Source organism: Mizuhopecten yessoensis, unplaced genomic scaffold, assembly GCF_002113885.1.
Source record: "Mizuhopecten yessoensis strain PY_sf001 unplaced genomic scaffold, ASM211388v2 scaffold9651, whole genome shotgun sequence".
Classification (NCBI taxonomy): domain Eukaryota; kingdom Metazoa; phylum Mollusca; class Bivalvia; order Pectinida; family Pectinidae; genus Mizuhopecten; species Mizuhopecten yessoensis.
This window is the reverse complement of record NW_018408154.1, coordinates 2,116,231-2,130,215: the sequence shown is the minus strand read 5'-3', so window position 1 is coordinate 2,130,215 and position 13,985 is coordinate 2,116,231. Positions and strand designations below refer to the sequence as shown.

General features: G+C 35.5%; 2 protein-coding genes across 5 annotated transcripts in view; one reads left to right on the top strand and one right to left on the bottom strand.

The window, feature by feature from the left end:
* Positions 1–336: 336 nt before the first annotated feature.
* On the bottom strand, positions 337–9,342 carry LOC110458555. 2 transcript variants are annotated; one of them, XM_021510309.1, is made up of 4 exons: positions 9,247–9,342; positions 6,105–6,855; positions 3,027–3,297; positions 337–1,177 (listed from the first exon to the last, which is right to left on the bottom strand). In XM_021510309.1, exons 2-4 carry the CDS (start codon positions 6,692–6,694, stop codon positions 995–997), a joined length of 1,044 nt encoding a protein of 347 aa, XP_021365984.1. In that variant the 5' UTR covers positions 6,695–6,855; positions 9,247–9,342; the 3' UTR covers positions 337–994. The 2 variants fall into 2 exon arrangements, with proteins under 2 accessions (XP_021365984.1, XP_021365985.1); XM_021510310.1 differs by lacking the exon at positions 9,247–9,342 and adding an exon at positions 9,163–9,237.
* A 17-nt stretch (positions 9,343–9,359) lies between these two features.
* The window catches only part of LOC110458554 (acyl-CoA dehydrogenase family member 10-like), a 28,493-nt gene continuing 23,867 nt past the window's right edge, over positions 9,360–13,985 (top strand). For 2 of the 3 annotated variants that reach the window (XM_021510305.1, XM_021510308.1), the window contains exons 1-4: positions 9,360–9,461; positions 11,526–11,732; positions 12,915–13,063; positions 13,499–13,696. In XM_021510305.1, the coding sequence (XP_021365980.1) occupies positions 11,534–11,732; positions 12,915–13,063; positions 13,499–13,696 (546 nt within the window). In that variant the 5' untranslated portion in view covers positions 9,360–9,461; positions 11,526–11,533. Of the gene's footprint in view, positions 9,462–9,569; positions 9,791–11,525; positions 11,733–12,914; positions 13,064–13,498; positions 13,697–13,985 lie in introns of those variants that run through there. The other variant, XM_021510306.1, reaches the window with a different exon arrangement.

The following is a 13,985-nucleotide window of genomic DNA, read 5'->3' as shown; positions in this document are numbered from 1 at the left end:
AAACCCCAGGGGACTATGGGAAAGTTCCTAATATAACAAACCCGAGGGGACTATGGGAAAGTTCCTAATATAACAAACCCGAGGGGACAATGGGAAAGATCATAATATAACAAACCCCTGGGGACAATGGGAAAATTCATAATATAACAAACCCCTGGGGACAATGGGAAAATTCATAATATAACAAACCCCTGGGGACAATGGGAAAATTCATAATATAACAAACCCAAGGGGACTATGGGAAAGTCCATACTATAACACACCCCAGGGGACTATGGTAAAGTTCATAATATAACAACCCCCAGGGGAGAATGGGAAAGTTCATAATAAAACAAACCCCAGGGGAATATGGGAGAGTCCATACTATAACAAACCCCAGGGGACTATGGGAGATTCCATACTATAACAAACCCCAGGGGACTATGGGAGAGTCCATAAAATGACAAGCCCTAGAGGACCTGGGGATAATTGCCAATAAACAGAATTGTAGTTAAAACCACAATTTTCCAACTTTATTATCAGCTTATCTTGAAGCTGTAAATGACATCTGAAATTTACCATATATTAGCTGTTTTCAATATAAATTCTGCATTTCAAAATATTCATTCGTTTTTACCGTTTCAGTACTTCATACTAAACCAACAAATAAATATCACTACTCATGTGAAAGGAAGAAAATAAAGTAATAAACAATAACGAATCCACATGTTTCAAGCTTCCACATGTTTCAAGCTAATCATTATATGTCATTATCCTTATTGCACAATTTCACAAAATATTAAGATCAGTAGTAATGCCCTTCAACTGTTCTAACGAAATTGAAATCTTTCAACTTGAAAAGAAAAGTTATGACATTGAAACTTATTACCAGAATACCAGACAAGTTTTTTGTTTGTCTTTGAATTGAATTAATATAAGGAATGCAAATGACTGCACTATTTTAATTTAGTGAGAATCGCTGGTTTTACACCAAGCCTTTGTATGTTGTTAGGTATTATACATCACTGTCCGTCATGTGTTCCAGGATGTTATTCCAGCCTCTTTTGGACAGAAATCTGTACCCTTTCCCAGCCAGGTATTCAATGGTTTCTGCAGGAGTTTCCCATTGACGTTCGTGTAAATCCTCATAGATAATAAAGGCTGGCCGGTACCCAAGTTCCATAAAGCTATGGAGAATCTGTAAATACATAAAACATGTCCTCTACTTATGGTAACCATGTGTGTGTAAAAAGAAGGGATTATTTTCCATCTGTATATCATCAACGACGATGCATACAGTACTTCCAATTGTATTTTTCCTCTCTTTCAGTCTTTGAAATTGTAAAAGGAAATGAATAATTAATTCATTTGTTAAATTGCCTTTACTGGGTGAATAATTTGTTTCGTTATAATAAAACACTTATAGAATGGGTAATATTCAGGAAATAGCAAATTTATGGTCACCCTTGGTGAAAAACTATTCCCCTCGATGGCTTCGCCGCCTCGGGAAATAGTTTTTCACCTCGGGGGACCATAAATGTGCTATTTCCCTCCTACCCATTCTATAACTGTATATTATTATACCTCTACTTATTTTACACTATACCAAAGTAACCACATAAACAAGCTATTTCCCCTCTAACTGCATGCCAGGGAAATAGCTCGTCTGGAAGGGTGCGATAGTTTTGAAACTATTTCCCTCGGAAAATGCGGGAAATTGAGTGACATCTTGGGCGGGGTCTATCCGAATATTGACCAATCAGCGTAATCAAATTAATTCAGAATTCGCATTTATGTTATTGCTAATTTTCAAGCAAAAACTGTGATTTATTGTTTATTGTACATGTGATATCCTTTATTTCATGCTATTGCAAATACTGTTTTTTTCTGATGTTGATTCTCAAGAAAATGTTAGTTTTGTTAAAGTGTCCCAACTGTTGAAAATTTGTTGTCTAATAATATTTAGAATATTGTAAGGGAGTGTTTGTATCGGTATAATAAAATAGTTGAAGCATGGGTATTTCGGGATATAGCAAGTTTATGATCCCCCTCGTCCAGGACTATTTCCCTCGGCTTCGCCTCTGGAAATAGTCCTGGCCTCGAGGGATCATAAACTTGCTATATCCCTCATACCCATACTTTAACTGTTACCTATAGTATAGTAAAACTCCACTTACTCAAACCTGTGGGGTCTAGTTGAATAGTTAGAGGAAACTGTGGCATCATATATTATACTATAGTATAGTAAAACTCCACTTACTCAAACCCGTGGGGTCTAGGAAACTGTGGCATCATATATTATACTAAAGTATAGTAAAACTCCACTTACTCAAACTTGTGGGGTCTAGTTCAATAGTTAGAGGAAACTGTGGCATCATATCAATGAAATGGTGGCTGGTTTAAGATTAAAATCATCTATTTTACATCGGGACGAATGTCGAACAGCTCTGCTAACGTTTAGCATGATGCCGATGGTGATTCTATATGCACCATGGTAAGTAATTGAAAGGAAAGAAATATTTGTGACATTTTATAAGATACGAAACTGTTCAATGATTAATTGATCATAGATGTAATCGGTAACCCTACCTACAACCCTATTTTTTTTGTGCATACCCTAAAACATTTTAAGGCAATTGTCAAAGAAGCAAAGTTAAAGTCAAGATCACTCTCCTATACAAACCATATCCAATTATATGTTGAAATAAATTTGTTACCTACCTACGTATATACCTACCCCTTAATTTTCCCAACATATTCCACGAAACATATATATATTTTGTCTGGCCTTTAGTGACAATCAATTTCTGATGAAAGTGAGTGTACATGTCAAACTAGTCATCAACACATCACAATTAAACATTTCACTGATTGTGCTTTATGAATTTGTATAAAATTCTTGCTCAGAGAAAGTGAAGTTTGAATTTTTCAGTTTAGGACAGTAAGAACAAACCATTAAATGTGTTCAGCTACATCTGTTGCAGTAATTGTAAATATCTGCACTATTGGTTAGATTAGTCGTAATTGTTAGAAGTGTGAAATCTTACTGTGTTTCCACCACCTTCAGCGTCAATAGACAGAATACCGAAGTAGCGTGGGATGCCGTACTTTGTGACAAAAGTCTTTACACTGAGACTCTGGACCTTGATTAGACTCTGGCGAAGCTTTTTGTCGTACAAGTCCCTCTCCTGGAGGACATGGCCTTCCATCGATACCATGTCGTCAGTATTCACGAAGTCCACCATAGCATCGCTGTTACCGATGATTGCCTCCACAAACCTCACAGTCTGGTTGCCATCTCGATACGGATTGTTGTACCTGTAAAGGAAACAAAAGTGGGTAAAATTCTTTAGACAGGTATCTATGCTGGAGAAGTGACTCAAAGGATTGAAGTCTGTGTCTAACAATTGTCAAAGGTTCAGTCAATTTGACCTCCAGTCTGACAAAGATGCACATGGTGCTGGCTTCAACAAGAACATAATGACTTCTGATTCAAAGCCATTCCTTGCATATATTACAGCAACCAGTTTTTCGGGCAAATCCATTCTTATTGACATTATTTACTTACAGGGGATTGAATAATAGAAATAGTGACCTTGACCTCAACTTCTGACCCATCAATCTAAAATGCAATTCTGCCTGCTTTCAAAATATATAATGTAATCGGGTGAGGCCTCGTGCCATCATGTCCAGACAGCGTGACATTTAAAATGATCCTTGGAAGATTCCATAATTAGTAACACTACAGCATTGTAAGGTTGTACATGCATACCAACAAAAGACAGGAAGCCCAGAGGGCCTGTATTGGTCACCTGGATATTTGAGCAATCATAGGAAAATATTCTCAATAAAAGTACTTTTTGAGTCTCCTTGGTATAAGAATGTTCCAGACTAAATTAAGCTTTATACTACTCTATCCCAGCATGCTATTGGTCAAATATCATCACCCAGCACCTCCTGGTATTGCATCAGAAGTTGTTTAGTTATTTAGATGTTTGACCCCTGTGACCTTGAAAGAAGGTCAAGGTAATTTATTTGGGGAGACTTTATAGCACTTTGTCCCAATTACCTACTGGCCAAATATCATTGCTCTTGGCCTCTTGGTTATTCAAAAGAAGATGTTTTAAAATTGTTAACACTTTTTACATTTGTGACCTTGAAAGTAGGTCAAGGTAATTTATTTGAGGAACCTACATATATCACTCTATCCAAGGTACCTACATGCCAAGTATCAGCACTCTGGTCTCCTGTTTATTAAAAAGAAGTTATATATAGGTTTTTAACACTTTTTAACCCTGTGACCATAAAAGTAGGTCAAAGTCATTTATTTGAGGAAATTTTATATCACTCTGTTCAAGGTACTTACTGGGCAAGTATCTGTACCCTAGGCCTCCTGGATATACTGAAGAAGTTGTTTAATAAAGGTTTTTACAATTTTGAACCCTGTGACCTTCAAAGTAGGTCAAGGTCATATATTAGAGGAAATTATATAGCACTCTGTCCCAGGTACCTAATGGCCAAATATCATGGTCCAAAGTCCTCCAGGTCTAAAGAAGAAGTCATTCAAAAAATAAGTTGACGATGACGGACAACACACCATAAGCTCAACAGACAGACAGATGGACAGACAGACAGATACGAAAACTTTGCGCTCCCTCCAAATGCAGTTGGTGAACATGTGTATGAAGCTACAGTTGTGCAAAGGGAACTACCACATATAGTGTAATAAAGAAAATGAATAGTGACAGATCATACATACATGCAATGCATGCGATTCAGTTTAACTTGGGGAGGACCCTATTCATCATACTACTGTCTATTGGGATGAGACAGGGGTATCTTAATTCTTGGGAGAAGATTCTTGCATTGCTGAACACTCTGGAAGCCTTGTATGACAACAAAATAATGTTCTCCTTTGGAACGAGTTTCCCAGATCTTTTCTGGCCTTTAAGTCCAGGCATATGTAGCATCAGCTGTAAAACCATGACAATATAACATTGCACTCAAATGACACAAGTACAATGTGAATGCTTTATTTTAATGCTGATATGTCAAATGGAAGACAAAATAACCACACTCTCTTTCCATAGACGAAACGTCCTGGGTTGAGTGACATTTGAAAATTATCAAGCAAATTCGTGGAATTTATATCCCCCGCTTGCAAGACATTGTAGGTAAACATTATTGAGGTTAGGGTTAGAAATATGAGTATCGTGCTGTTGAGACATAATGTATAGCTTGAGACTTGAAGAAAAAAACAAGCCTTATACAGAAGTTAAAGACTTTTTACTGAACATGTAGGTATTACGGTGTAAATTAATCGTTTAATCCATCAGAATTTACTCACCTCATTAATTAACCGTAAATATGCACAAATCACATCGGTTGGCAAACTTAGCATGAGTCGGATGTGCATACAGAATTTGGTTGAAATATCTGCACAATATCTAAAGCAATTATCACACGAAAACCAAGATTGGTGGAAAGACAGAGGAACATAAACATTGTTATTAAGTTTGAAGGAATTTGGCTAATATTTGTTAGAGTAATGATCAAGTGGCCATAACTCTGCCAAATGGGGTCCGGTTGTCAAACTTGGGAGAGCCCTTAATGCGTTGAACCCTGTAACTAAGTTTGAAGACAATCGGATAATATTTGCGAGAGTTAATGAACAGAAACAGCAGATAATGATGTTTTTCGTTATTCAAGGGTCCATAACTCCGCCAAATAAAGTTCGCTGAAAGTAGTCATCGAACTTGGCAGAGCCCTTAAAGCATATAACCCTGTTACCAAGTTTGAAGAAAATCGGTTTACATTTGTTGTAGTTATTGCACGGAAACGAATCGTGACAGACAAACTGACAAACCCAAATTAATATCCCCTCGGTGAAAGCGGGGGATAAACATTATCACAGTGTTCAACGGGTAAACAATACAAATCACTCACTCAGTCATAGCTTGATAAAAGGACCAGTTGGTCTTGTTGAAATGTTGACGGTTAATATGTACATTGTTTTTGTATAAAGTAAAACTTTGATATTATACCACACAGGGTTGATATAGGGTCACTCCTTTTTTTCACTACAATAGACTATCAAAAACAAGTGACCTAGTCACCTTACTTACCTGCGTAGATTGAGCATTGCCATTCTCAGCTGTTTCGTCTGTGGCTCCACAAGGATGGCATCCCATCCCCACTGTATAAAGTTGAAAGAGTTACTGGACAGGAATCCGTCATTAGCACCAATATCTACCACCAGGTGTTCATACATAAACTTCCGTCGTCTTGACAGGCGTCTATACAAAAACAGTGATTCTCCAGAATGGGAAACATCAAGTCCAAGCATCCCAACTTTCATACGATTTGATCCATCTTCTGGAAACGCGACGTACACACGTTCCAAAGTCTGTTGTATCAAGGAAACAAAACCACCTGCCTTCCCTGAATATACAAAATCTCTAACCATTTTACTTTCTGCAAATTTATCGATCCAAGAATTGCTCTGTTTGTTGAGTACCGGGGTGATGTTGTCCTTCATCAGGTGGTATCCGTACATGATGAACATATTAAAGAACATAAGTTCTATAATCAGCACACCAACTACCACAAAACAGCAACATTTGAATACCTTTAGGGGGTGTGTGGCACATACACAGCCTTTCAGGGACCTCCAGTCCCTATCAGGCACCAAGGAGGAAATCTTCAAGTACTTCATTGTAGAGGATAACCAGTAATGTGGTCCAGTTTTGTATTATCTATAATTAGATTTAGATAGTCATGTTGTGCTTGAAGTAATCCCATATCCTGAACTCGTCCCTGTAGGGATTTCCATTCCTTATATCTAACTGCAATGTGTTTATACAATAAATAGAAATTCTGAAATGGAAAATAATAAGTTAAAATCAGTTAAGCACTGAAAGGCTAGGCTTTTCACTAGAACTAAGGACTGAAATAATATACTGAAATATACTAAATGACTCTTCAGCAGATACAAGTTAAAGTTCTTTATTTACCTTAAGCCTTACGACTTATCATGATCGGTGTAAATATATTAAACAGGATATTTACGTATGTATTGCTTGTGCAAACTAAAACAAAATGAAACTCTTCTTCTATATCATTAAGATCACACTTTGCACATAATATATTAGTTCTATCAATGCCAACAGGTAATGCCCAGTTTCAATATTTAATTTGCGAGCTGACAGTCAAAATCAAGCAATTTCTTGTATATGACAGTAATAAAATTGTATCATTTAATTCTCTGTAAATTAAAGCATACCTTTAGAGATACCTGTAATTTCACTATATCCCTCTTGATTAAAAATGTCAAATAATCTTGCCTTAATAATTGAAAATGTGAAATTGTTCCAATTCTGAGCGTCCCAGATATATCCTAAGCCTATAACCGATACAATACATCTTTTATTTCAGACCCATTGATCTTTAATTAGCAGCATATGCGTACCTGCTCAGAGTTTAACCTCCAACATACTTGTAGTACATGTATAATTTACAATAAACTTACCACAATGTCAATAAACTAATGTACCATCGAGGTATTTTGTCACAACTGGCTAAATAATATAACTCATTCACAACTTGACTCACTGTAAGTCATTCAGGTAATGCATTACAACACTGCATTGCAAAAAATATTCATAGAATTAACTTTCTTAAAATTATTATCGTTAAACATAAACATATATAATTATTAAATTCCATTTAATTTTTTTTTAATTTTTTTTTTATCAATTTACAGCACTGATCCATTTCTTAAATTTTTTTCAATTTTTAAAATCATGTACATGTACATACATCAAGTCATCAACAAAACAAAACCAAATTGTTTCCACCAAATCTGGAAAGAAACTTGTCCATTGTGTACCCTACATGTTGTACTCTGAAGTTCAAGCTTTTGACTAGTATTTACATTATCGATCCAGCTAAATTTGGATTTATGTACACAGGCTTAACTCTATTTAAACCATAATGTCAATAAGAGTTTAAATGTCGCGTTATCACATGGACTTGTAACTGATCTTAATAAAACTAAAATGAGCATATACATTTGTACAAAGAAGATTGTGGTAACATCTAAAACGTAGAAACGAAAGCAATAAGGACAAAATAGTCCAATATTGCGGGTACTATCATCTGATCATGCAAATGTCCGTTGGATGAGTATTACTTAAATAGATCTTGTCTGTCATTGTTTTTTGGTAGTGACAGAAAACACTTAGTTAATGTCTGTGAAAAACTAAGAATGTTGTTCAAAGAAAAAGAAAAAAGCAAGAGGCCCTGTATCGCTAACTTGGATGTTAAATGTAAGTTGACAAAAAAGCCTAGGCAGGGGTAACTGTCATTGCCATATGGTACATCTTGTATCGTTGTTTCGGTAGGGGAAACTTGGCTTAGAAGTCTGATAATAAGTAAGATTAAATTGCTGCACATGCCTTATTACCTATGTACAATTGGTGACCTACTCATGAATAGTTAATATAATGTTGTATAGATTGTTAAAAGTACCTAGGGAAGAATTTTAGAAGGAGTCTGGATCTATAGTATATACATTTATAGAGTCAGTCTTGAGTTTGAGCGAGTCAGTTTTTTTAGGTTCGGGAATGAGAGCCTCTGAAAAGAGAGGCCAGGGAGTTGAAGGCCTTGGCTGGAGGAGCCAGGGATGAGATTGACCCCAAATAGCCTAGACGGCACTTGGTGTGCTTTAGAACTACTGTAGATCAAATGTGTTTGATGTTATATACTAGCTGCATGCTGAAACTATACCAAAATTGTAAAAATAAACATGTCAAAATAAAGGAGAATGAGTTAATTAGATAATGGCTTATATACCATATTAAAATCTTAACCTTTTATTCTATTCTTGTACATAAGAAAAAAACCTATATATTTTGGGCCAAAATCCCCCATTTATAATCACTTGACAAACACATCTTCTGGAGTTAAAAGTTAGTGGCTTAATTTGTCTTTAAAATAATACAAATTGTCCTGTGTGCTCGCGCGATAGACATTCTTGGGCAAGAATTAGTATACAACAAGAATGTTTGACTGCTTTCAATCCGTCCTGTGATTCATCAGTGATTCTTGGTGTAAATTATTGTAAGGATGGGTTACCTTTTTGGTAATTTGGTCTACCAACTCTTTCAAAACTCAAGGACTTACATTTGTATGTTGCTAGGACCTGATTCCAAAGCTATAAGAACACATGTTACGGTTAGTGAAATTAGTAAGTTTGTGACATCTTACCTATCACAAAATCCGCGCTCAACGTATTCATCTGTGTTGTTATTAAAAGGATAATAAGTATAATCTGCTCCTCTGCAGAAATCGTTTTGGTGAGTCAGACGTTTCGTAAGGGGAGATCACTCTAAAAAGTGTCGGTGCAAATCCGAACAGAAAGTCAACAATCCGCCGAGCCAGCTCGGTTGCTTACCTTTTATTGGTCAAGAAGTTTAAAACAGGTCACGACGTCTTGGTCATTTATCATGCATTTTATATCAATATGTTTTCTTATTATATGCAGTAATGCTAAACACAATGAATTGTTTATGTGAATGTAGAAACGGTACTTCACCCCATGGGCCATGATTATGATATGAAAATTTTGTTGCCTTGGCCTTATACAGTATTATTGCTAAACACACTTTGGACTGTAGTTTGTCTTCTACTATGTATCATAACCTTATCTGCTATGGACATCTAGAATCATCGTGTGATTGTCTGCCAATATACCTAACATATAATTATAATCGTGTAAAAATAAGGCCTGTGATTGGTGTTACTGAGTGAGGTAATGTTAAATTTAAACTTTATTTAGTTTACAGCTATAATGAAACAAGTTATTACAGCTTATATTAATCCTGGACTGAACGATGGTAATAGTAACTTAATATCTCTCTTAAGTGGAGGCATATCAAGGAGAACAAAAAGAAAAATAGGCTGATGTGATTTTTTTTCTACAAGTTGCTCATTTAATAATATTGTTTATAAAAATCTATTTGAGGTAGGATAAATGTGTTGACTAATTACATGAATTAAATCATAGCTGTCAACCCTCCCTCCTTAGGAAGGAGACTCCATCATTACGGAGGGTGACTCCTTCATATTGACCAAAATTGACAGATCACCCTCAAATAAAAAAAAATCAAATCGTTTTCTGTTTCAAGTCCAAACACACACAAACCAAAAATCTACATCCTGTGGTCAAATGATCTAGTTACTGCAGGGTGTGTGTAATGATCATAACAGGTGTGTCAGGATCAAATGAATGCCTTTAGGAGTTATTTTTATACAAATAAAGGGAAAGATAAAATAAGCAAAGCAGTTTCAGTCCCCTTTCTCAATCTTTCTCCCTCATTGCAAATGTGGAATGCGACCAATCTCCTTCATTGAAGGTTTCAGAGGTTGACACCTGTGATAATATTTGTCAGTGATATTTTACGGACTGGAGAGTACTTTCACACTAGTTTTGATAAAGATATCTATATTATAACTGTACTTTTATTTACTGAAGTGTAAATCAAACACAATTACAGCTTATTCCTCAAAAGAAAAATGGTGACACACACATCTAAAACAGTATTGATATTCCTGCAATGTACATGGATGTCTTAATTCATACAAATATTATCAGAAATTAATGTGATACTATACATATGTTTGTAATATGAAACCATTGTAATGGTTGGTTGTGAGTTTGTCAGACCAATAAACAGAATAGAAAAATAATTGTGTACGTGATGCTTATCTTTAAACTTAATTGTGTAGGTGATGCTTATCGTTAAACTTAATTGTGTAGGTGATGCTTATCTTTAAATTTAATTGTGTAGGTGATGCTTATCTTTAAATTTAATTGTGTAGGTGATGCTTATCTTTAAACTTAATTGTGTAGGTAATGCTTACCTTTCAACTTAATTGTGTACGTGGTGCTTATCTTTAAATTTAATTGTGTAGGTGATGCTTATCTTTAAATTTAATTGTGTAGGTGATGCTTATCTTTAAACATCCTTGATTAATGCTTTTCAAAAGATTTTTGTGATTGTGGATATATCACAAAATAATTGGAGAGATACCACTGTTCTAAAACCATAGCTTAAAAGGTTATTAAGGATTTCCAGGATAATTTCAAAGCCGGCTTAATTTCAAGGTTGTCTTATTAATATTTTGAGGTCATTTGTATTGACCATAATTAAGGCATGTATGACATATCTTCAAGGCCATCTTTCTTTCAAATCTTTATAAATGGCAGTACTGCTGGGTGTGTGTAATGATCATAACAGGTGTGTCTGAATCACATGAATGCTTTTTGGACTTATTTGAAAACATAAAAAGGGAAAGATAAATTGAACAAAGCCGTTTCAGTCACATTTCACACACTTTCTCCCTCATTGGAAATGTGGAATGAAGGAGATCTCCCTCATTGTATTTAAAAGTCCTTATTAACTTGAACCAGGCTTTTTGATATGGTTTTAATATATAAAAATATTTGAAACTAGGATAAACACAGTGATATATTATTTTTACAGATGGAAACATGCTGAGATGTTCTGTACTCCTTCCTAACCTATTAGGAAAGACATTCAGTGATTCCAGTAGAGTCTTGTTACCTGCCCTTTGTACCGCTTCACCACCAGGTGTCAGGAGGATGGCTGCGCCCAATCAGAAAAAAACCAAGGCAGTGATCTTTGATCTTGGAGGAGTTATTGTCCCTCCCCCATTTAAGATGTTTGAAGGTAATACTCGTTATATAGTGCAGTTATATTGGATCAATATATATATGTGTCGGGTGTATAATATTGTGTGTCTCTGCCTATTGTTTGACAATTAAGAGTACGCTCTGTTACATATTTATTTAGTGGCTGCAGGAGTATCTAGTATTGAGAATGATTTGGTCCCTGATAGTGATAGACTATACATTAAGCATTCAGCGATTTGCTCTGCCATGCAATTGTGACTAAATTTAGTGCATGATTCTTGTCACTGAAAGCATCTAAAGATTATTTTCTCGAGACAACAAGTTCAATAAATATTTTGGTTCACACTAGTGATAAAAACAATAATGGTAGACAATGTTTTTTATTGATTTTAGAAACATTTCTTCATATCAAGTCTATCACACCAGGCTCCACTTGATATTTATAATGATGATTTTCCTCCTCAAAATTCCAGGGTTTACTTATCTCACTTACATTCTCTGCACCCCTGGAATATGTCATGACAAATTGACGGCATGAAGGTAGCAGCTTGACTGATTTCAGGGTAAAAATAACTGACCAATTGCTAGCTAGGCTGATATCTGTCCTTAGAAGACTACATAGGAGCGACGCCCGGCTTTAACGTCAATCAATGCTACTGTGATGCCTCTGCATGATTCTTTTGGTGTACATCAAAGTATCATACTAGTTTTAACTGTATTACCTGCAAGGTGGCCTGTACAGAACCTTCAATTTTGTCATGAGGTATTGTGAAGAGAACGTAAATGAGCGTAACCCCTGGAATTTCGAGGATGGCCTTGTCTAATCAGTATATACATTCTAAATGATGAATAGATCATAATGTAATTATAAATGAATTTAAAGATACAATGTATAGATGCATCATGAACTTTCATTCATGCACCAGTAAACAAGGAACATATATTGTTGTTCCTTTCCAGAACTGAAATGTCTTTCGAAAAATAATAGCAAGAAGGACTTATTCACAGTATTTACCTGGAAATCCTATCATCAACAAGACCACATTTAATACTTTTATATCCAAGAGTTTTTATCTTGTAGATAATATATAAACATTTTTTTTTCAGTAATTAATAACTAATCATGATCTTACATGATACATGTATTATGTGATATAGCATAATTAAATTATATTAGATTATTTTTATAAAATTAATGATTAACATTCTGGCACTGCAGATTATGAGAAAGCTAAAGGTCTGCCTCCAAAGTCCATATCGCGGGTCGTAGTGGAAGGCGGCAGCAATGGGTCCTGGAATAAACTGGAGAGTGGCCAGCTCTCTGTCACACAGTTCTTTGATGTGTTCCAGAAAGAGTATTTTGACTTGGTTTGTTCACCTTATTTACTTGTCTTCTGAATCGGATTTCTGATGTACAATTACTAGTTCTGGGTACACAATACATTAATGCCTAGTAAATACTGTTGTTATTGTGGTTTCCCACTTTTTCTTCTTTTTAAAAAAAGTATATTTAATAATGTTTTTTTTTTTGATTGCAATGTACATGTAGTGCTGAATATGCAAGGCTATGTTTTACACTAGCAATGATTTGTCATTCTCAAAACTATGGAAAATATGCAGAGAACTAGACAACATCCATTTCGATATTGACATACCGTATGTACAATATGTATATCAGTAATGGTTAGTACAGGTACCAATAGTTTCTTTATATATCATTACCAAAATGATTAAACTATTTTAATTTACTCTAACGCTTATAAAGTTGCACAAACCCAACCAGACATGCATGTATTATTACAGACAGGGAAGAATATTGACGTGGCCGAGTTGTTTCGAGGCTTTGGTAAGTACCTAGGGAAACCCTACCCTCAGATGATCGACGCAGTTCAGTGTGTAAGAGCCGAGGGACTGAAGACTGCCCTTCTCACAAACAACTGGCACTGGCCTGGCAGGGACTCCAGCAACAGCCTGCCCCTCAGCCGTAGTCTATTTGATGTGGTAGGTCAGTTAAAAGTGTTCACAAAGAGTTTCGTTTCTCTGCAACTTTTCAGAAATTTTTAACATTAGACAAATGAAATTTAGTGCATTCAGTAATATGTACCAGTCTTGCTGCATAAATGGTACATGTTCAGGGGTAAAGCCTGACAGACCTGTATATGTTATGTAATCTTTGAACGTCTTTGTCATGGCTCATAAAAGTATTAACATCAAACCACTAGCTTAGGTCTGTCCATATTATATAAATGAACAACTTTCATCTAATTTTGGTTTATCTGTTAGCAATGTG

Coding starts and splice junctions, on each gene's coding strand:
- LOC110458555 (XM_021510309.1), bottom strand. CDS start 6,694: ATGAAGTACTTGAAGATTTCCTCCTTGGTGCCTGATAGGGACTGGAGG. Junction 3,298..6,104: donor GCAATGCTCAATCTACGCAG/GTAAGTAAGGTG, acceptor TTTCCTTTACAG/GTACAACAATCCGTATCGAG. Junction 1,178..3,026: donor CTGAAGGTGGTGGAAACACA/GTAAGATTTCAC, acceptor ATGTATTTACAG/ATTCTCCATAGCTTTATGGA.